General features: G+C 35.2%; 1 protein-coding gene and 1 long non-coding RNA gene across 2 annotated transcripts; both read right to left on the bottom strand.

The window, feature by feature from the left end:
- Positions 1-13,599: 13,599 nt before the first annotated feature.
- Positions 13,600-18,662, bottom strand: LOC130047865 (perlucin-like). Its single transcript, XM_056143506.1, has 8 exons — positions 18,552-18,662; positions 18,051-18,222; positions 15,652-15,711; positions 15,428-15,507; positions 14,757-14,853; positions 14,454-14,670; positions 14,056-14,130; positions 13,600-13,913 (listed from the first exon to the last, which is right to left on the bottom strand). Exons 2-8 carry the CDS (start codon positions 18,220-18,222, stop codon positions 13,736-13,738), a joined length of 879 nt encoding a protein of 292 aa, XP_055999481.1. The 5' UTR covers positions 18,552-18,662; the 3' UTR covers positions 13,600-13,735.
- A 2,646-nt stretch (positions 18,663-21,308) lies between these two features.
- On the bottom strand, positions 21,309-23,779 carry LOC130047864 (uncharacterized). Its single transcript, XR_008796677.1, has 3 exons — positions 23,615-23,779; positions 22,925-23,052; positions 21,309-21,394 (listed from the first exon to the last, which is right to left on the bottom strand). It is a non-coding gene; the product is annotated as an uncharacterized LOC130047864 (long non-coding RNA).

Here is a 23,779-nt window from a genome sequence, read left to right as displayed (position 1 = left end):
TGAAACTATCTGGTGTAATTTTGAATCAAAATTTAAATTTGACCACTGTGAATTTTTGAAAACCGTTGAAGTACAATGATTATCATTACGGCAAGTAGGAGAGGTTGAGTAATGATGAAATATTTCATGTTAGGTAATCTTTAGCAAAATATAATCCATGATAACCAGGATCTCGTTGAAGACTTTACAAAGAGCAATGTATGCATAAAACTGTGAATACAAAGAGCAATGTATGCATAAATGTTATCGAACAAATATTTAATATGATATCGAGACTTAATGGCTAATTATGCAAATTGAGCCATGTCAACTTTTTTAAAGGCAAGTTACATGTTTAGGATTTTCAATGAAAATAAGAATTTACGAAATTCTCAACCAATGGCTTTGATTTCAAAATCAACAATTCACAATGAAAACTCTCAGGAAGCAAAACAAGGACGGCCTAATTTCGTTTATAAAACGCAATTGTGGTGGCTGAGCAATATTTTATTTTTCAATGCGACACCTTGATGCTACTATATGTATATATATCTACTCGCTGATAAAATCCATGCCCTTTTCTTTATAGTAATTTTCAGCTTCATATATGGAGAATTTACTTTGTTGAGCATGACGTATACAGATATTTGTTCTGGTAAGAAATTCGATTTTATAAGCATCTTTTTGTGTTTCAGTTGTACTTGTAAGCCTTTATACGAAGAAACGAAGTTCAGATAACTTTTTAATGACGTGAATTCTGCTTTTGAGAACGTCAATGTACTGAATGCTGTATAACTGTAAATAAATCCTGTAATGTTAATGTACTGAATACTGCATAACTGTAAATAACCCCTGTGCCTTAACAGTTTGTGTGACCAATGACGATGATTGTTACCATGGTGATGGTTATTATAGTGGTGGCTATAGATGTGAAAGGTGTGACAACATACTCAAAGTGAAAGGTAAGAAGCAAAACAGTTCATGCTTCGAATGTATTCAAGTACGAAAAAGACGTCCACTGTGCAATATTTCTCAACCTGATACTGATGCATTTAAGTGTTGAAATCACGAGAACAAAACGAATATGATATATTTATTTTATGAAAAGTGCTCTGTTTTTGTAACATAGGCAACATAGAACCCTTTTAAAACAATTTAACTGTAAGGTATTGGTTATAATGTAGACATTTAAAGAAATCTATTGCAAGATAAACACCCTATAACCACGTTTTAAGAGTACTGGTAGAACATTCGCTTCGTAGCTGGGAGCTCCTGTGAGGATCCGGGTAAGAGTAGGTCTTCAGTACCCCTTGTTTGTCGTAAGAAGCGACGAAATGGAGCGGTCTTTCGGATGAATCCGCAACATTGAGATCCCATTTCACAGCAAGTGTGGCACGATAAAGATCTATCCCTGCTCAAAGGCCATAAGCGCCGAGCACAGGCCTAAGTTTTGCAGCACTTCACCGGCAATGTGACATCTCCATGTGAGTGAAATATTTTCGAAAGGGACGTTAAACAATATACAATAAATGAATCAATCTTAGGTGTTATGGATCAGAATTCCCTAGATAATACAACAGCAGAATTTACTAAGATTTATTTACAATTTATAATTGAAAAGATAATTATAACAAAAGCAAAATACTAACTTACAGTCGTTAAATATCAAAATCCGTGCTGAACTGAATTTATGCACACGAAATAGTTAATTCCAGAGTCCTACTTCCCAGTTATGTTCCAAAAAGCGCTTGTCTAACCAACTTTTTTTACCATAAAAATTAACAGCTATATTTAGCTCTAAAACTTCATAGTTATTTCGGATTTCAAACATTTCGGTTGAGCATCACTGAAGAGACATTATTTGTCGAAATGTGCATCTGGTGCATCAAAATTGGTACCGTATAAGTTTTACATATTAAGAAGGAATTTTTTAGTACAATCTTGAATGACAAAGATGCAATCATTCTAAAGAAGTAAAGATGATCTCTAGAACAATATATGTCACAGGTGTCAAGTGAGTGCAAGTAGTACACAACATAGACGGGAGGTCATGAGTTCAAGCCCCGCTTGCGCCATGGCAGCGTCACACCTAAGACGTAAATATAGGTAGTGCTTGCTCCTTCGCCAAACACTTGGTACTTACAAATGAAAATCATAGGTCTTTCGGATATGACCTTAAAAGCAGAAGTCTCGTCTTACGACGGGTGTTGGAACGTTAAAGAACTATCTCTACTACGACTCTGAACATGGGTCTAAATTTGTGGCACTTTACTTACATCTGGTGACATCTTAGTATGAGTGAAACATTCTCTACATGACGTAAAACAACCCCTATAATCTCCTATTGTCGAGTAACTGCGAAATTGCATTTCAAATTCTCCTCACCAGGCGATTGGCCAAAGAATGCGGAACCACGGGAATGGTATGTACAAAGTTATATTGTTCTGGATGATATTGAAGACGTCGAAAAGGAATCGAATGCCCTCTGCAAAACCGACACACCCACTTTTTCCCAATGAGTTTTAAGAATTGTTTCTTCCTTTCACCTATGTAAAATTCATTACATGCTGACATTTTATGACGTAAGAGACGTCCTTGGTTTCACGTGACACATTTGCGTTCATTTAAATCTATTGATATTATGTCCAGTTTCTTTCGGCAAATGTTGGAATGCAATCCAGAGAACATAGAACAATTTGAGTATGAGATCATGCATACTCAGAAAAGTTTTATTGCTCTGAATCTGAATATTAAATACACATTTGTTATCCGTATAGGCAGAAATCATTAGAGGACACGCATGCACAGAAATACTGTATACTCAGACAAATCTTCCCAAAACTAGTCACCTTCATCCGTCCGATAGTGTTTGAAATATATATATTGTGTTGACTTAAGTATAACTTATGAATATAGTTTGATACATACTTCTAGGTCGTCAAACCGCTGATAATTTGGAGAGGGTGATTTGTTTGTGCGTGGTTTTTTTTCCCTAACAGATGTCATAGATTTAGAGGTACAAGTGTGTAGAAAAAAGAAGCAATATTGACATAATATTTTTAACATTAATTACTATTTTTCAGATCGGTTTTGTCGTAGATGGCGTACTACACCTACTTGTCCCGATTCATCTACAAACATTCCTACTACGTCAGGTATGTATATCATTAAACAATAGAAGTGATTTGTTTAATCTATAATAATTTTCATGCATATATTTATATTTCAGAGGTGCCTGTTATTCATTCATAAAGCAGTTTGTCGAGTTTACCATGTAATTTATATCAAATGCTTGTTGGCGGGGGATAGGAAAATATGATAAAGGGCAATAATTGCTGAATCCTGTTAATGTTTTCAAGTCAAAGCCAAATTATGATTGATGTTTTGAGCCAATTACTATATATTTTGTTTGAGTATGTCGCAGTAAAATAAATGCACGAGGTTACATACATCTGTCGTTGGCTACATCTACCTTTATTAAATCAGTAAAAAGGGTAGTTGAAAGGTTATCATAATGACGAGAGTTTGGTAGTATTGTCATAAATTTGGGGGAATTATTTTCTTAATTACTACATGGAAGGAGATTTTGAAACTAAAAAGAAAAACAGGTGTCATGGTCCTTATCGTTGCACTTCAAATCCTTTACTAGTTTTACCATTCAAACGCATTTACTGCATGTAGCTGTGTCCGTTTATGTCAATACAGCATAAGCAATTAATAACAATATATACTCATGTCTTCTTAAAAGAAGTTCAACGTTAGCAGATTTTAAATAAATGATGCCATTTTTGCACTTAAAATATGAAAAAAATATATATTATCGAATTTAAGACTTCAAAAGAACATAGGAGAAGTATTGTCAGTTTTTAAAATTGTACAAGGTATATAATCTTGCCTCAAAAATTAAAATGGAATTTAAAAACGAAGGCTAAAGACTGAAGTATATGCAAAAATGCTCAATCGAATTTTCGGGTAATTCATATAAACATTTCAAGAATCGGTGTTCAGTTGGGGAAAAAATGTATCACCCAAAAGTAATGAATTTACAACATTTGAATTAGTTCCAAATCTCGACTACATACACTTAGGGATAGAACAGTTGACGATACTTTGGATAACACAGAAAATTCGTGCTGATTTAGAGGTTTTTGATTAAACAATCTTTCCTCCACGACATATAGTTCTTTCCTAACCCTTTTAAAATTTGAATTGTCATTCAAATTTTCAACTGCAAAGGTTTGCTTGATAAATGTAGAATATGTTTAGACCAATGAAAAGGTGAAGCTAGCAAACAATGAGAAATTTCATAACTCTTATAAGGAATACACAATTAAGAGTTGCGCAAACATAGATATATGAAAGAATGAAATAAACATTGAAACGGTAAGTAGACAGTTATAACAAATTACTGATGTGTATTATGTTTTTGTCATCGACTGATATGTAGCGCAAGAAATGACACAGAATAAAATAAGAATTTGTTCGGTGAATGCCGATCAAGCCTTGTGTGACTGGTGGAGAGGGGGATTGTTACTCTTCCTAGGCCCCTGATCCCACCTCTGATTTATCGAGGGGCCCGTGTTTGCCCAACTATCTATATTGTATTGCTTATACCAGTTGGGATTGATCACTGTTTGTTATCTTCACCTTTTCATGATGGAAATCTATTTTCGTTGTGACAATTTTCAACTGCAGGGATGATTCACATTTTTGTATGTTCTATTTTTGATGGATTATACATATAGATAGCAAAGCCCCCCCCCCCTCCCCCCCCAACCCCCCCCCCCCAACAAACCCGAAACAAACATTGTGCGGAACTTATATTAAATCATTCAAAGACCATGTCAAAGTACTTGAAATGTTTCTTTGATAGCTTGAATTGACAGCTATATTCTCGGTTTTAAGGGCAAAATGAATTAATATCAAGGACATGACACACACGGAGCACTGTAGACATTAGACGTTGGGGGTAGGTGCCGTATGAGAAATCAGTATCTCCTATTGACTGCCGTAAGGCCTCTGCCTTAATGAATTGTTGTCCAATACCTATAATTTTTGCTATTTCAAACTATTAATGAATGCTTATATAGATTTATTTCTTCAGTCAGGTGGACGTAATCAAATCATTTCGGACGCACGGCGGGTGTGACCGGTCAACAAGGGATACTTACTCCTCCTAGGCACCTGATCCCACCTCTGGTGTGTCCAGGGGTTCGTGTTTGCCCAACTATCTATTTTGTATTGCTTATAGGAGTTATGAGATTGATCACTGTTCGTTATCTTCACCTTGCATTTTGCACTGAATCTCAGTAGTAGAGCGTTTGCATCATAAAGTCGATAGTTTGATTGATTGATTGAATATTGTTTAACGTCCCTCTAGAGAATATTTCACTCATATGGAGACGTCACCATTGCAGGAGTGTGAGCCACGCTAGTTTTATGGCAGCGTCGAACCTAATGCAAAGACATAGGTACTGATTGTTCCTTCGCTAAAATAATCGACATTTAGAAATGAGAGTCACATAACACGTGTTACGGTTATGGCCTTAAACAGAGGATCTGTTTCGCGGCAGGCGTTGGCACGCTAACAAACCATCACTACTACGGCCCAAAGCGCTAAGAATAGGCTTAAATTTGGGGTACTTCACCTACAACTAGTGCCATCTCAATATAAGTGAAAATTTATCGACGGGACGTGACACAAATGAAGAAACCTATATATTTAATTGCCGTTATAAAATTTAGAAATTCATTTCAAAATTAAGGATTATCTCCCTCATGCATAGCTCTTATCCTTGGACGAATTTGGCTCCACTTTTTTTGGCACGCTGTTTTTAGCTCTAAAACTTCATAGTTATTTCGGATTTGAAAGATTTCGGTTGAGCATCACTGAAGAGACATTATTTGTCGAAATGCGCATCTGGTGCATCAAAATTGATACCGTATAAGTTTTACATACACATGTAAAGCGACAAATTTAAAAAAAAATGTGTTTCAGAATCAGTGTCATGTAATGTGACACCACAGTTTGGTTCAGAGGAGTATCTATTAGACACGTTAAGTGGTGGATACAGTCATTCTCAATCTGAAACTAGGTTTATTCAAGAAACGATGCTTTAGTGCACACGTACTCATAGCTTCATTATCAAATGTTAGATAAGTTATACCACTACAAAGTGCATTAATCGAATCCTGTTAAATGTATTTCTAGATTGTGTAACGTGTCCAACACCGACTCCGACAAATGGAATTTCGGATGAAGGGACTGCATTTTTAACCTGCTCTTCCAATAAAGGTATGCCATCTTCTACAATGATATGACAATGTTTTATATTTGCGTATTTTCCCCATTTTTGTTTGTGAACCTTCATTTTCGTCATTTTTCTTCTTTAATGAATGTCATATTTCATTCTGACACTGCATTTCTGTCATTTTAAGCAAAAACAAGCTTCGGTGAGCTGTTTTGTTGTAAGATGAGCAAAATGAGACATAAAGGTATATCTGATAATCGAAAACTACACTGAGGCATTGTATATGGGAACACTTTTCTTTTAGGATGAGTACTTTGTACTGAAATACTTGATGCTGATTTCATACCTTAACATTGTTCTACGCGTTTTCACAACACCACTTTCACAGCGTTTCCGCTCATATTTGTTGTCTTACAATCTTTTAATTTGCAGACATAATTGAATGAGTACTGTGTTACATGGAAGTAATAGATGGTCGGTGAAATCGATGTTCGATAACTCCGTATCTTTGTGAGTGATACAACCAATTTGTTTACGCTGGGAATTTGAATTCCGTCATCCCAGTTGCGTTGTGTATATTTTAGTCGTAGTGTGGGCGATGCATGTGATCTAATTATTAGCCGAGGTGCAACGAAGTTGAACTCGGATATCAGGCGGGCGGGCGGGTGGGTGGGCGGTTAGGCGTCAACAATTGGTTTCCGGATGATAACTCAAAAAGTTTACAATCTAATCAAATAAAACTTTGATATATTGTTGGACACTAAGTAAGGAAGACCCCTATTGATTTGGGAGAGAAATGGTCAAAGGTCAAGGTCATGGTGACCGAAAACAGAATAAAAATTTCAGAAAAAATTGGTTTCCGGATGATAACTCAGAAAGTTTAAATTCCAATCAAATGAAACTTTGATATATTATTTGGAACTAATTCAGAAAGACACCTATTGATTTTGGAGAAAAAAGGTCAAAGGTCAAGGCCACAGTGATCGAATATAGAATGAAAATTTCAGAAAAATTTAGTTTCCGGATGATAACTAAGAAAATTTAACTCTGAATCACATGAAACTTTGGTATATTATGGGGTACTAGATAAGGAAGACCCCTATTGAGTTTTGAGAAAAAAGGTCAAAGGTCAAGGTCACAGTGATGGAATATAGAATGAAAATGTCAAAAATATTTGGTTTCCGGATGATAACTCAGAAAGTCTAACTCCGAATCAAATGAAACTTTGATATATTGTTGGGTACCATGTAAGGACGACCCCTAAAGATTTTGGAGAAGAAAGGTCAAAGTCACAATGACCGAATATAGGATGAAAATTTCAGAAAAATTTGGTTTCTGGATGATAACTCAGAAAGTTTAAAACTGAAATTAGTTCTTCACAATTACAAATATGCCACATCATTCCTGACTTTACAATGTATACCATGCAACTCGGCTCATGCACCCCTGGGTGCATACATTGATTTTTTAAACTCAAAATGAATCATTCATGTAGCTTTATGATATCATGGTTGATTTTATAGAAAATCAATTAAAAAATAATTTACTGTTCCCAATTACTCAGATACTCTGCAATAAACATATATCATGTTTTCATTTCTTTCAACTTGAACTGTGAAAGAAAGAAAAAACATGAAAGTGAACGTGACAGTACACTTTACTCTTACTATGTATGACGTTTCTCTGCCCAAGTTGTGACGAAGAAAAATGATAACCTGCTCTATGTTAACAGTTTTAATTTTTCCTTATTAATATATGTAAAAAATATTGATGAGGGTTTCGCAAATGTTCTACACAGAGCACTCCGTGGGATATATCGTGGGAGCGGGTATAGGAGGAACTGTGTTCGGAGCTGCTGTTACTGTCTTGATTTTCGTGTGCGGTTGTCAAAGACGAGAGCGATTACAACAGAGGTATATAGTTTTAGTATGTTTTAGCTCACCTGAACCACAGTCTTAAGAGAACATTTCCCAAATAAGGTTTTATTCAATCGGAAAAATGTAACTGAGGCAATTATAAAAGCAGGAAATTACTGTTTGTCCTTTTATAATTCAATATTTATTAGATTCAGGGGCGGATCCAGGAATTGCGGTTACGGGGGACGCCACTTTATGAGACAGTGGGTCTGGGGGCCGCCTTGAGGAAGCTCCTGGAATTTACAGATGTTATAGGGCTTGAAATATGACTTCTAGTTAAGTCATTTGTCCTATTTTCTATCATCTTTAATAAGGTGAAATTAGTCAAATGACGCAAATTTTAAGGTTTTTCCTGAAACCATTAAGTTCTCCCAATAAAGTTATTCAAGAAATCAAAATATTTTGTCATTTGTTTTTCCAATAGTGGAAGAAATGATTGCTTCTTTTATCGTTTAGTACATTTTTCTAAACAAAATATCACGATTTTCTTTAAATTTGAAAATTTAAATCCGCCACCGAGATTGATTATATGTGTAGTAGATAAAGGCGTTAGATGACTTCTTTTCTAATGATTACAAACTAAAATTGCTATTCTTTGCTATATTAGTGCAAATCTGAATAAATGCTGTCAAAAAAGTTAAGACCCGCAGGCAAGTGTTTCCCTTTAGATATACTAATATTCGTTGCATATGTGTAACTAGGTTGGTTGGCTGGTTGGTTGATTATATATTGTTTTATGTCCGGTTCGACAAATTTTCACTCATATTGTAGTGCCCCGCAGCCAAAAGTTTTATTTTCGGTCGGTTTGGTTTTTATATTAGTGTGTCCTTGTTTGCTTTCCACACTTTCGCGGTGGAAATTTTAACAACATATTTGCTACTCTGTCCCCTCCTATGGAGTTAGTAAATTGTTGTTGATCTATACATGTGTAATTTACACCTTTAACCACTGTGTATTGTTGATGATGTTTTGTTGCATCGTGTTATCGCACAATATGGCGCGCAGCACAGAACATAATTTTTCTTACTTAGTTTGTAACTGTGTTTCTTTTTGTTTGTAGTGTTTTACCCTCTTCCAAAAGGAGTGTTTTTCTTCAATAAAGACTGTAACTGATTGCATATAGAGAAACCACCATTGCTGGTGAAAGGCAAAATTTAGGCCTATGATCGGCGCAAGTCGCTTACTGTCTTTAAGCAGGAAGGGATCTTTATCGTGCCACACCTGTTGTTACACGAGGCCTCAGTTTTATGGTTTTATCTGAAGGACCGCCTCATTTAGTATCCTCTTTCGAAAAAACAAGGGGTACTGGGTATCTATTCTAACCCAGATCCCCAATAATTACCATATAACATATCCTGTGCCATATAATTATATTCTTGCTGCAAATATCAAGATGCATTGAGTATTTTGTTGGTCATGTGTCATGGGAGTCATCCTAAACCCCATTTCGTAATGGATGAAATATATTTAAAACAATTGAGGTTCCGGTACCTAAACCATATCATTACATTCCTGCTGCATATATCACGATGCATTGATTATTCTGATGGGAGAGTGCCTCGGAGTCATCCCAACTCCTATCATTTTTTGATAGTTCAAATATTTTTATTAAAATGGTTGACACTCTAACTGCCATAATTTTTTTTGATAGTTCAAATCAGGGTAGAGATAACTCCTTTGACCAATGGCAGGGGGTTCAATTTCATTTTTATTCAGTACGACTGCATACTGTAAACGAAATCCTCATCTCCCACGATGTTGAAATAACATTTTTCTCGAGCGCTTGCGCACATCCACCATAAATGTCACTCTCTCATGAATATGCATTAAAAATCACCGTTTCCCTTACACTGATTAGACCAGTACTCCCTTAATACCAGTGTATGATTTGTCGAAATTGTCAATTATTTTTATTTTTCATAGTTTATCATACTACATGTATAAGTAACAAAATCCACGGTCTGGTTTTTAACATCGACGAAAATACTCTAACGCACCATTAGGCGTAATAATGCAAACGTTTCTTAAAATAATCCGCAAGTATCCTCGCGATTTTGCTGATACTCATAAACCCCGGGATCGGGACCGGAATGTACTTTTCGTTTTACACTGGAATATATTGGACAATTATATTACACAATCTCAAGAACCTGAATTCTACAATTTGTCATTCTAAGATTTTTTTTTTATAACTGTACCCTGTTTGAAGTAAGTTAGATTCAAGTTTGTTCATGCCATAATTCTTGGTGTCAGAGCGGGTGGGGATGGGGTGGGTTGGGGTGGGGGTGGTTACAAAGCGATTTATTAGTATAACATTCTATGTGTGAGCAAGGTGACTTGGGTGAGCGTTGTGAACTATGGGACTTAATCTTATTACGAGTAATTGTGTTTCTAATGGAGAGAGTGTTAGTGAAGAAGAGATTTAGTTGATGTTATAAACTTACTCTAACTTATGACAGAAACTCTCGACTTCAATTTGAAACTTCCTCTTCTCATTTGCATTTGAATACATACTTAGACAGGCGCTGTCACAAGCTGTGGGAAATCCCACCTACCACACTAAGGATGGTAAGGAGAAACAATTAATTCAAGATAAGGGCGACAGGAAAAGCGCAGTGTATAACGAAATCATCGACGAAATGGTAATGTGTAATTCAAATCATTTCTTGTTAGTTTAGCTGTGAAAGAAACTATCAGGGTTCACAATATTTGATTTAGAATGAAATATATGAAGAGAATGGTCTTAAACCGACAGACAAGATTCAGAAATTCGCATGCGTTCTGTAATAAGTAACGCAGTGAGATACCGTTTTAAAGCTCCTTTCACACATTCACGGATGAGACACCGGATCATCCCGGACTGTCAATCTATGACACCGTGTACAAACCGTAGGGAAACCGGCGTTTTCCGTGTTTGCATGGTGATAAGACCGTGTTGACAACGGTATTGCGACGTCACAGAACCCAAAGGCGCCGGATCACCCCGGATGACTAGTATTTTGCATTCGGCGTCGACCGGCTCCTGATCCATGAATGCGTGAAAGACACTTAGGTTGCAGTTTGTACACGATAATCCTGATTTTAAACCTCTCAGGGAATGACCTATTTGGAAAGTCTCATCCATGTAATCACATGTGCTAAAACTTCATTGTTTTAATATATCAAAATTCAATAGATATTCCAACATATAAAGTTAGACTCACTATCTACGGCAAATTTCTTTGTTTTAGCTAACGCATTCACAGGACACATTCACACAAAAAGAAGGGAGAGCACTTGAACCTGGTGTGTACGATCTGTTGAAAGAAACTGATATTTCAGACAGGAGCGAATACTATGACCATGCAAAACCAGTTCCTTCTCAAACCACACAGTCTGATGGATACGAAAGTGTACAGATAGGAATTGGAGGTATCTCTGATCACCAAGGAGAAAATACTGAGGGAAAAAGACAACCGCTGGGCAGTGATGAATACTTCGTACTAGAGGAGAAGGGAACGTAATAGCTGATACCTTCTATCGCCGTCTCCTCGGAATATCAGCAGATGTTTAATTCATAACACGTATTATATTGACAAATGATGCATCAAACATTTTGAAAAAAAAAATGGTTGATCAAGATATAAGACCCACAGTAGATGTGAGCCGTCAACGAGGAATGCTAACTCCTCCTATCCACCTGATCCCACCTCTGGTGTGTCCAGGGGTCCTTGTTTGTACTTCTCTTAATTTTGTATTCTTAATTTGTGAGATTGACCACTGTTCGTCATCTTCACGTTTTCATAAAATATATTGAGATGTCGACTATAATGATTAGTAATAGACTTACATAAACTGTATCTACGTATAATCTATGTCTGAACATTGTTAAAAAGTACATCTGATCCAAGTACATGTATCTTATACTGATAAACAAATGTTGCCTATACACTCCAAAAACGCTTGCTCCAAAGTTACTGTTTGCACCCTTAATATTGTTTCATGTGTGAGGTGAATTCCATGAGTTATAAAGGAATCTTATTTGATAAGTAAGTATCGTAAAATTATTTTCGTTTTCGATAAACTACCCTGAAATTGCAAAATGAGAGTACAGTATCGGACACGCTATGGCGGATCTAAGTCAGTTTCCCTCTTTCTTCATGGCAACTTAAGATACTATGATATGAAGTAGATCCGTTGTTTATAGATGCTTGATTTGGATCTTACAGAGGGAAGAAGTTTTCATAATTGTTGAATTAATAAAATATGCCTGTTTGTTTCTTCAATACGTGATTTTAGTCATGAATCAGCCTCATGAAAATATCCAGAAGCGCCCAGAAAGAGGCAACCATTCAGGCAATTTTGCATTTCCATACGTGTATACTGATTTATATCAGAGGTGATTTCCTATGCAAAATCAACTGAATATAACTTTATTTCATTGACATTAAGTGCTACAGTTTAGAATATAAAATCGGCAGTAATGAAAATGAACATCAAAAGAGAAAGAGAGAGAGAGAGAGAGAGAGAGAGAGAGAGAGAGAGAGAGAGATGGTCAACAACAAGTAATCGATCATAAGATTTTCTCTTTTTTAATTTATTTTGTTCACTTTCTTTAAATATTTGTTTTAAAAAATCTACTGTTGAAGTTTCTCGTCACACATGTTTAGTCTTTGATCGATGACTGCACAAGCCAATTATCATCATGTCATTTTGCCTTGTGACGCAGTGATCCAAAAATGTACATTAGGTCCCATAGATTATGCTGCATGCTCGTATTAATACAAACTTTTTGATCCTGATTTTAAATGACAATAGATGTATCATAACTTTCAACAATGTAAGACTAATGATCAATATTTATGCAAGACATTTGAAAAAGAAATGTGAGTGATTTTCTTTAAATTTTCATATCATATCATTTGCAAGTGTTGAAGTTTACACGGATAAATCTTTAAATGATATATTTCATAAGTAACATGATACATTAACTACATCCACATATATAATTATGCAAACCACTATATATTATTGTGTAACGGTACTGCTTCCACTCAATTGACATGTGCAATCTAGATTGTTCTAGATTTCGATATTAACTTCTTTAATAGAAAGTTGACGTAATAATTGCATCATTATCTTTCAAGATTGTATTAGAAAATTCATTCTTTGTATAAATGCGCTGTGAATTTTTATGATGAAAAACTCTGGTTAGACAAGTACTTTGGGCATTTTTGGATTATTTCGATAAGTGGGAACTAACTATTTTGTGAGTGTAAATTGAATTCGACACGGATTTTGATGTCTATTGTTCAACTTCCGCAAGTATTTCACAATTTTCTTTCAATCATTAATTGTAAATAAATCTAATTAATTGTTTGATAGCCTTTGTTTATAAATTCTGCTGCTTTAAGAGCTAGTTCTGACCCATAACAGAATTTGGAGTCGTCGGTGATAAGAAACAAACTATATTGCATTTTTCAAGATTTGTATTTCACTTTTTCTGAATTATTGAATTTCACAGACAGCAGCAATGACCATGTTTTCCGTCACATATCTTCTTGACTCGCCGAATGTTCATGTACTCGATACCGTAAAAAATGCGTTGAATTAGTTTAGCTGTGCTGAAATGATCGTGATATGCTTGGTCCACTTCGTCACTAAGTGTTTTGACTGGCAAAGCAGCCGATGTTTACTGGACGCTGGCCATAACTGAGAGTTCAGATTATTACAAGGCAGTGATCTTAAAAGCTTATGAGTTATTACCTGAAGCGTACAGATAAAAATTCTGAAAATAGAGACAATTTGACAATCAAACATATGTTGAATTTGCTAGAGAAAAAGATTTATTTGATCAACGTAGGTCATGAATTAAACAAATTTTTGGGAATGCTTGCACAGTAATTTGAGAAATTTCAGTCTGGTGTTACCCTGCATGAAGATGTTTCCTATATAAATTCAAACCATGACTCCACTCTGGACCAGGAAGTAAAGCTTTCAATTCACTTGAAAAAGAGTTTTATAAGTGTAAACAACTGCAGGTATTGATCGAGAAATTAGCAGTACAGTACAGTGTTATAATAACGCAGATGCATTGTTTAAAAATATATACATGTGTAACAACTCTATATTAAAATTTGACCATCTCATTTGACAAGTTATGATAAACGAAGATGATTTTAGGGGACAGTACTTTTGATTCACTTACAGACAAAATAACCATGCGTACACTCTATGGAAGGCAAAAACGAGTCCCTTTCGTTGTTAGTTACACTATAGAACACGCACACATACTCACATATACACACATAAACACACAAACACATACTACAAGTCTTTTTCACAAACAGACACTGATGAATTTGAGCATGGTAAGTCATTCCAGAGTCCGTTGAGTACTCCCAGTATTTCCAAACAGCCTTCCTTTCCTTTTCTGTCATTGGGTTCGCCCTTGTTCCAGTTCTTAAAGCTCAACGGTATTTCTGAAAAAGTCCAGATCCATGTACCTTCCTCTGCCGTGTCTTCCCCACCTATCCAGGCCCGTGCTAAAAATGAAGCTTCGTTTATACATAAAACTTATAGATACTGTACACAGAATGTCAAATGCAATTTTTTAGATGCGAATAATCACCTGTTCCTGGGTTATTGTTAATGAGATTTTTTATAAAGTCGTTTTCATCCTTTGTGCCAATTTCAGCTAGTTTTCCTGACAAACGTCGGCAGAATTGCTGAAACAAAATCATTTTTGAAAGAATCCATGAAATAACAAAACCCAACAACAATACATTATCCGTCTCCTATTACCATAAACAAATGCTTTCCTTGGAAAAAAGAAATGCTCTTGTACAGCAAGAGTAAAACCAGCTACATAATTATGTCGTATGAATGTATCAAAGTTTGATTCAACCTAGTCGTTCCAAGTATGAATAGGTCTAGATAGTTTCATCCAAAGACTTATTTGACAATACCTTCTTTTCATGTTGCGTATATCATGCTTTTTGTGTGTGAACATAATGCACATGTTTAGATCTATTGAAACACACAGTGCATGCATCAGACAATAATTTATGAGCGTTGAGACACCATTTCCTCTGCCTATTTTTCCGTCCGCATTTGATATCACTTTGTCAATATCCTTATTTTATTTGGGCGATACATAAGTGTATAAAATGCGAAACTTCACGCAGATTTACATTGTATTTCTGATCTAAACATTCTGCTTTTATATAATTGAATGGAAATAAATCGTTACAAAATTCAAAATCTTCCTGAACTACTCGTTTTGACGTCTGTTTTACTTACATCAGCAGTTTTCCATGTTGATTTTTGTGTGTTTAACTTATAACAAGATCTGCCATGTTTGTTCCAGCCCCGAGGACAATCTGGGAAATTCAGTAAACATAATCATGAACATTGATATAGAATCCATGGCAATGCAATTACATTTATTTTCGAAAAATTATAAATCTGTCTTACTGTAAATTTACAAAATAAGAGAAAAAGATATGTTACTTCGATGTACTTACTTGTAAGTCGTTTTATCTGTGTTTCGAGATTTTGGATATTATTTGAAAAATCTTCTTTCACTATTGTAAAGATAGTAAAATCAAAATATTTACAATTTCTTGAGAGCATACCTATGAATAGAATAATGATCTATCAAACAAGTTTTGAAAGACGGAACGGTACATATAGGAAAATATTTCAAAGACAATGCCATCTGTTAGATCGTTTGTTAGATACAGATTTACCTACGGGTTCATCCGTTTACCCGAGCAAGATATAGGGCTACATGTAACGGCGGATGTGACATGTCAATAGGATATACTTAATCTTCGCCCCGATCTCTGCTCTGGTCCATGAATTCGTGTTTGCCCTACTGTTAATTTTGAATTCTTCGTTGGATATCTGGGATTTATGACTTTTCGTTACCTTCACTTTTGTTTTGGTAAAGACTAGGCTTGTTCTACCCACAAGTACTTTGAAGCTGATATAAAAAAGATGACACATTTCCCAATTCATAATATTTATGTAGTCTTTGGTAATAAGGTCTTCTAACAGTATGTTTGAATTCTCATGGGCACAGATTGTTCTCCTATGTTTCATGACCTGTTTTTCTATTCATATGAAACAGAATTTGTTCAAATGCTTCTAAGAAAAAAAATCTTGATGTAGCATTTAATATATCGACGGCCTTTTATCTATTAACAATGTTCATTTTCATTCATGAAAAGTGACTATAGCGAACAGTGATCAATCGTGTAGCTCCCATAAGCAATACAAAATATATAGTTGGGCAAACACGGACCCCTGGACACATGAGAGGTGGGATCGGGTACCTAGCAGAAGTAAGCTTCTCCTGTCGACCGGTCACACCTGCCGTGAGCCCTATAAACGGAGTTACTGTAGTCACAATCAGTGTGTCAAGAACGGTCTAATAATCGGTGTGAAACACATCAGACAGTATTTGACCCAATGATAGGTAGGATCGATATGTCGACTCAAAATATCTCAAATAAATTCATTGCACAATTTCCCATGTCGTAACAATAATTTATATTAGAAATGCAAGTTATTACTGTGCTAAACGTTGCCTGGCCAAGATGTTACAGATTGTGCTGTCGTCGACTCAGTCTCTATCTTGAGATGTTTGGCACAAAGTCTCTTACAACAAAATTAGTAATTTTCTATCAAAAATCATAGGTGTCTCCAGATTTATATCCATCTAAACTAAAAAAAAAGTCATTACTATTCTCAGAATAATTGCAGAAAATTGCGTCTACTGCTATGCTTGAAATAACTAAAACGAGGGTCGTTGGGATGAATGTTTTATTGAATAGGAAGCTGGTAATGATAGCATGAAGGTCATGAAGAAAGAGACATTTACTTAGTGCATAGGGTGGCAGACATATTTGATGGGAAGATTAACATGTTTTGCATCAAATTGTGATGTCTATAAGAACTGTGAAATGTGAGAGTGTATGCCGGTCGCCTGCTCGGACATGTGGGTTTCCTCTGGGTACTCCGGTTTCTTCCCACATAAATAACCCCCTAGCGCAAACATATGTGCATTAAAGGACCCCATTGGAAATAAGCTTTCGAGATTTCATGGGTTATCCTTGGTATGTATGTATGTATGTATATACCGAATAAACATTTACTTTTATTTATTTAACTGTTCCTGTAATTTCCAAGTGACATTTAGGGCCTGTATAAGTGTTTGTGATAATCAATTCACTTCACTGGGGACATTGTGTCAAGACACACGTAATACACGGTACACATTAATTCACTAACATAAATCCAAGTATGAATTACTAATCTAAACGTTAGTATGGGGTTTGCTGTCATTAAACGTGGGGACGGATAACTGTAATATGGTGACGTTGAAGACTGTTACTTAAGTCATACAAAAGGAATATGTTTTCTGATTAAATTTAGGGTTTATGGCGTTAATCTCAATTTTAATCAATTATTGAAATTTGTAATCAATGAACGACCCCTAGACATCCAATTAAAGTGTTGTTGGATGTTACGATCATACTGTTTATTTCCTTTGAAATACTTTAGCTGAATGAAGACATTTCGTGTAAACGATTACAGGGGATAGAAAGAACGAGGGAATACTGGGTATGTCAAAAGGAGATAAGAAGAAAGATGGAAGGGAAGGATGGGGAGGGAACTGGAAGGGAGGGATAATGGAGGTAGGAGGGACAGGAAAACAGGAAGGTTGGCTGATCACGTCCATGCAAGGATATGGACTGGTACGAATACTACATTTCACAAGTATTCATTTTTCGTCAATATACTAATAAGGCATAGACAGCACACACAAATAAAATGGGTGTAGAGATTTAAGTATGAGTACCAGATGTTATGAGTTTTTTAATAGTATTCTGAGAGAAATATTTAAAGGCTAACGTACGTCTTTTTTCCAAATCGCTTAATTGATCTTTCAAATACGATTTTAGATTGAGCGTGTAACCCTCCGCTATGCATCGCTCATCGTCACGATTGATACCAAGGGGTTGGGAACATCCAATCTGTGCTTGTAGACAGAAAACGAAAATTGCAAAGCCCAATATTTCAGTCGTCATCTGAAAAATAAATGAAGAATTAGTTGAGTTGCCTGCAAATTAACATGTATAGGAACAATACAGCACGGGGAATACAAATTGTGATAAAATGTTTGAATAAAATGTCCTTAAAAAATTGTCATTGCCTGTAAAAATCTATTAATAATGTTAATTTACGATTCGCCTACATTTAGGCTAATGTCGCAAACCTTAATTCAATTTCATTACGATTGTATAGATAGAAAACTGAGAATAGAATATGTTCATGAAAAGAATAAATCAATTACCAAAATTATATTGTCTATATATTTTTGTTACTGATGTTTTATTTAAATATCACAAGATCATACCTGTAGTTCCTACAATGTGATTTGACGGATTTATAGCAGCGGTACAGATCAGTTTCCTATAATAAATCTACACACTGTCAACTATGAAACACTTGTGGACTTTAATGTGACAAACCAGGCAGGTAAATCAAAATATCATTACAAACCGGATGTATATATTTTCTTCTTGCTAGTTTTCAATATCCGAGTCACCTGGTTTATATCGAAAACGAATGGAAGTTTTTAATTTTACATTTACTAATCAAGAATATTGTATCTTACTTCGTTACTAGCTTAAAAATACGGATGTATGTTTAATGTTTGTGCTGTGATAAACTTTAGAAATTCATTTCAAAATTAAGGTTTATCTCCCTCATGCATAGCTCTGATCCTTAAACGAATTTGACCCCAGTCCTTGGCACAAGTTTATTGTTATTTCGGATTTCCAACTTTCAGCTTGATCATCACTGAAAATACATTATTTGTCGAAATGCACATCTGGTGCTTCAAAATTGGTACCGTATAAGTTTAACATTACGACCCCTGAGTCGAGGCCTCTGCTAGTGGACTGTTAGTCTCCGAGGGTCTCTACAGCCCAGTAGCTAAGTTCTTCATTACTAGCTTGAAAATACGGATGGATATTTAATTGCTGTGATAAAATTTAAAAATTCATTTCAAAATTAAAGATTATCACCCTCATGCATAGCTGTGATCCTTAGACGAATTTGACTCCAGTCTTTGACACTCTTGTTTTTTTTTTTCTTTCTTTCTAGTTCTTACAAGTTTATTGTTATTTCGGATTTCCAATATTTCAACTTAAGCATCTGGTGCATCAAAATTGGTACCATATAAGTCCTACCTTACGGACTTCACGTCAAATATGAAGCAATTTTAACTCTTTGCCTATCACGCCGCCTATGACGTAACAGTAGCATTTTGCTTTCGCCGCTGAATGATAACGTTGTCCTTTTCCCCACAGCGCTTTGGAGTTGATTTGTGAAAGTTCGAAATTTTTAACACATTTCTTCACAACGTTTTCCATTGTTATATATTCTGTTAGTTTATCGCGGATAATTCTGTTAAAAAGCTGATGCTTTAAGACTGTCGAATCGGGAGTGGAAGCAAGTGAAAAAATACGATAAATAAGAGGTAAAATATTTTCTTTTGAGAAGATTTATAATCCAAAATTCGCCTTTTTCTGATTTTTAAAAAAAATATTTTTTATGAATTCTTGTACATGTATATTTGTATACCCCCCCCCCCCCCACGAATGAATCCTTCCTTATCTTTTAATTCAAATAATCTTACCATAAAATTTGATTTTGATTTAAAAAAACGTAATCAATTTAATTTTAGACAAGGTTTAACATATTTATTGATACTAACGACTGATTCAAACTTTTTAAAATAAAAATAAATGAATATCTACATCATATTTTGTATATAAGAATTTTCCTATGCAGTTGAACAAAAAATTGACTCATGCATAAATTCTCTTCAATGTTCAAAACAAGATGTGAAAAAGCAAAACACTGCTTTCCACGCTAATGTACATTACACAGTCCACATCAAAACAAAACATGAATATTTCCTCTACAATACTGCGTTAGATTTTTCCCGTCGGTGAACAATGGATCTGCGTTGCAGTTGTGTATCCCCTAATCTACGTCTTCGCTACTGTTGGAACTATCAAAGAAATCTGGCAAATCGCTCCTTTTTATCACTATTTTGTCTTACAACCCAAAAATAACACTTTTCGCTGTGTCAACGATAAAACGTAGTAAAAAGAAATGCGCATTAAAAGTACGTTAAAGTGCGTGATTGTTGGGCAAAGATATAGGCGTTAAAGTGCGTGATTGTGAGGCAAAGGTATATGCGTTAAAGTGTTTGACTGTGGGGAAGGGGTAAAAGGTGCAAGCAGTAACTCTGTAGCGAGTGTTTCGGAGTTTATTGGCAAATTTTATATAAATTGATATTTATAAGTATGGATATTGTAGTACTGCCAAAACAGTAAGATGTATAACTGCGAAATAAGACCCGTTACATGTACACAATACCACAATGTAAAAGAAAAAGAATTAACGTTTTGCATTGTAGACTCATGCTAAGTATATTTCAAAGTTTACAACTTTATTCCTTTCTCTTCTTTACGTTCGCAACCTAAAATGAGAATAACGAATGACATGAAATCATAATTGGATGGTTTTACGGTTAAACGATTGCTGATTTTGTATGCTCAGTTGTTAAAACATTATCATTACCGAAGTCCTTTGATTTCACATGAAAGTCCCGAATATTCATATTGAGAGCCGACAGAACTTTTTCAATAACATCGTTTAAGTTACGTGGATCCTTCTGGCGAGTAATGATATGGTGGCCATCAGTAAGGTGCGTTTTCTGATGTTCAAGTAGGAATCCCTCAGTAGGGTGAGGATCATAGTACCGAATTTCACACCTTCCCAAGGTCTCTTGAAAAGTCCAAATTTATTAAAGGATCGTACTTTCAAAGAATATATTCTAAATCATATACATTGTTCAAGTGATTTTCTACAGTAGGTCCTCCTGGATGTTATTACAGTATAATTACTATGTTTTTACAAAGATAATCATATGAATTTGGTTGAAAGAAGTTAAATATATTATTCTGAATGTTATTGGGAGCACAAGCTCAATACTACGGCATTCTATTTTCTAGAGGATTTTACAAACATAAACAGATATAAACAGCTGAGAGAAGTTTTGATACGTGATACCTCAAAAGTAGATACAAACCATTTGTGGACATCCGGATGACTGCTGCTCCAGGTGAATGGGCCGTATCGGGTTGAAATCTTACCGCTGTGGTTCGACACTCTTCCAGAGACCTACATGTAAAATAATACAAAAGGTTTGCAGTCAGCTGAAATACGGAAGTTGCGCAAATTATATTGTCATTATAACAATCTAGTTTGCCAATACAACCTATCATTGGACCCAATGCTTTCTGATGTGTTTCATACCAATTGTTAGGCCGTTTTTAGGACACTGATTTTGCTTACGGATAACTTTGTTTACCTGACCAAGATATAGGGATTATAGCCGGTGTGACTGGTCGACATTGGATGCTTACTCCTCCTATGCATCTGATCACACCTCTGGTGTGTTCAGGGATCAGTGTTTGCTCAATTATCTATTTTGTATTGCTTATAGGAGTTGTGAGATGTATCACCGTTCGTTATTTTCACCTTTCATACTCTGAAGTTAATGAAAGGTGAAGATAACGAACAGTGGTCAATTGCATAACTCCTATAAGCAATACAAAATAGATAGTTGGGCAAACACGGACACCTGGACACACCACATGTGGGATCAGGTGCCTAGGAGGAGTAAGCATCCCTTGTCGATATCAGAAATGTATTGGACTTCTTCATTGATAATATGCACATAAAATTTGGAGCTCAAGTTTTTGAACATTATGTTAGAATTAGCAGGCTCTTCAATTATATAGTATTTCTTTCCATTCTTGAAGCTCAGAATTACTTAAAAATGTACATTTGAAACGAAAAAAAATATCTTACTTTGGCCCTTAAGTCGACAATTAGATACATCGACTTTTTTATTATAATTTCGGGTCCATGCATCACACGGAACTTGAAATAAGACACCACGAAATTTTCCACGGTTGCTTCATGGTTGGATATTTTACTGAGTATGAATGGTAATGAACGCAATTTAATGACAAAGTGGATTACTCTATTTTCAACGCCCTATGCCGATACAACAATATTCCATCATCACATACATATGATTTTTATGCGTCCCAACCAATTCAATTCCCGGGAGCTTGTTCCGCGTATGATCAATAATCTATAAGACAACAGAGGCTACTGAATAATTAATTCATGGTTTGAGGGGTTTCGATGTTCTTATTTAAGGTAGGCATTTTGGCAAATCCCTGACCGTTATAATGAACATTTCTATATACTACATGACATTTGATCGGATGCTGTTTAAAGAGTGTTATTCTAACTGGTTGATTCGGGTTTTGATCACAAATTTGCTTCGTTTACCTGATCAAGATTTAGTTCTGACGACAGATTTGACAGGTTAACAAGGAACAATTACTTGTTTTGAGCACCCTAACACTTCGATGTGTCCTTGGCCATTGTTTGTCCTGTTTTTGATTTTATTTTTGAGAGTATTATGAGATAGAATACTGTTTGGTATATTCACTTTTGTCATAAAGACAGTTCAGAAACATATGCTTTGAATCGCAAAAAGGTTTTCATTGAACGCAAGGAAATGATTCATTGAAATAAACAGAGCCTGATAATTTACAATATATGTTCATTTCTAAATTATGAAGATGTCTATATCTTTATCTTTATCCTTTGCATTAGAAAAAAAGATCTTACGGAATCCAACGGTAAATGACCTCCACTAGACTTATTGTTTCATCACATAAAACCACCACGTCTCCAAAAGAATTGTCACTGATGGTGTTATTCACTGTGTTCAAATGTTCATACCACCGTCCAGATAGCTTCAATGTACATATTTGTATAAGTTACTTACGTAAGACATAAATTGAAATATTATTTGATATAGTCTATACTTTTTGACATCATAGATAACTGCCTCTTCAAGAAAAATAGACAACGGAAATTTGTATATGTAGTGATCCAAAAATTACTTTGTTAAACACCACTCTTATTCCACGCACAAGTAATCTGAATTTGAAATTAAAAACTTGCTTGTAGGAGTTATGAGATTGATCGCTGTTCGTTGTCTTCGGCTTTCATATGTACTATATTACAGTTATTTTTGATGTTTTTCTTTGAAGAGATTTCTTTCTTTTTTGTATTTGCTCAGCGCTATTTAAAAAAAGTACTTTGCCTTTTAAAATATTTCTACATTAAAACGTGTTTAGCTTGAAACCTAGTTGTCCTTCCTCGTGATGGTTTCAATTTGATACTAATTTTTTCACACAATAACATTAGGAAAATGCCTTAGTTATTTCAGTCAGGAAGCTTACACGGTTTATACGTTTGCGATATACGATGGGTGATTAACAAATATATCTAAAACGATAATCTGTTACAAACCGTTTTGTGATCCACAGTCTTTGGATCCATATAGTCTTCATTGAAGATTCCGGGATTTGAAGATGATGAAGATTCGGAACATCCAATAAAAAATACGAATAGAAATACTACAGAAGTATACATCCCTAAGACTATTTGCAATATGATGTGAAAAGTTCAACTCTC

This window comes from Ostrea edulis, chromosome 7, assembly GCF_947568905.1.
Source record: "Ostrea edulis chromosome 7, xbOstEdul1.1, whole genome shotgun sequence".
NCBI classification, from domain to species: Eukaryota; Metazoa; Mollusca; class Bivalvia; order Ostreida; family Ostreidae; genus Ostrea; species Ostrea edulis.
The sequence above is the reverse complement of the archived record's forward strand: the minus strand, read 5'-3'. Positions and strand labels throughout refer to the sequence as shown.

Coding starts and splice junctions, on each gene's coding strand:
- LOC130047865 (XM_056143506.1), bottom strand. CDS start 18,222: ATGACGACTGAAATATTGGGCTTTGCAATTTTCGTTTTCTGTCTACAA. Junction 15,508..15,651: donor ACAGATAAAACGACTTACAA/GTAAGTACATCG, acceptor TGAATTTCCCAG/ATTGTCCTCGGGGCTGGAAC. Junction 14,671..14,756: donor TAACAATAACCCAGGAACAG/GTGATTATTCGC, acceptor CTTCATTTTTAG/CACGGGCCTGGATAGGTGGG.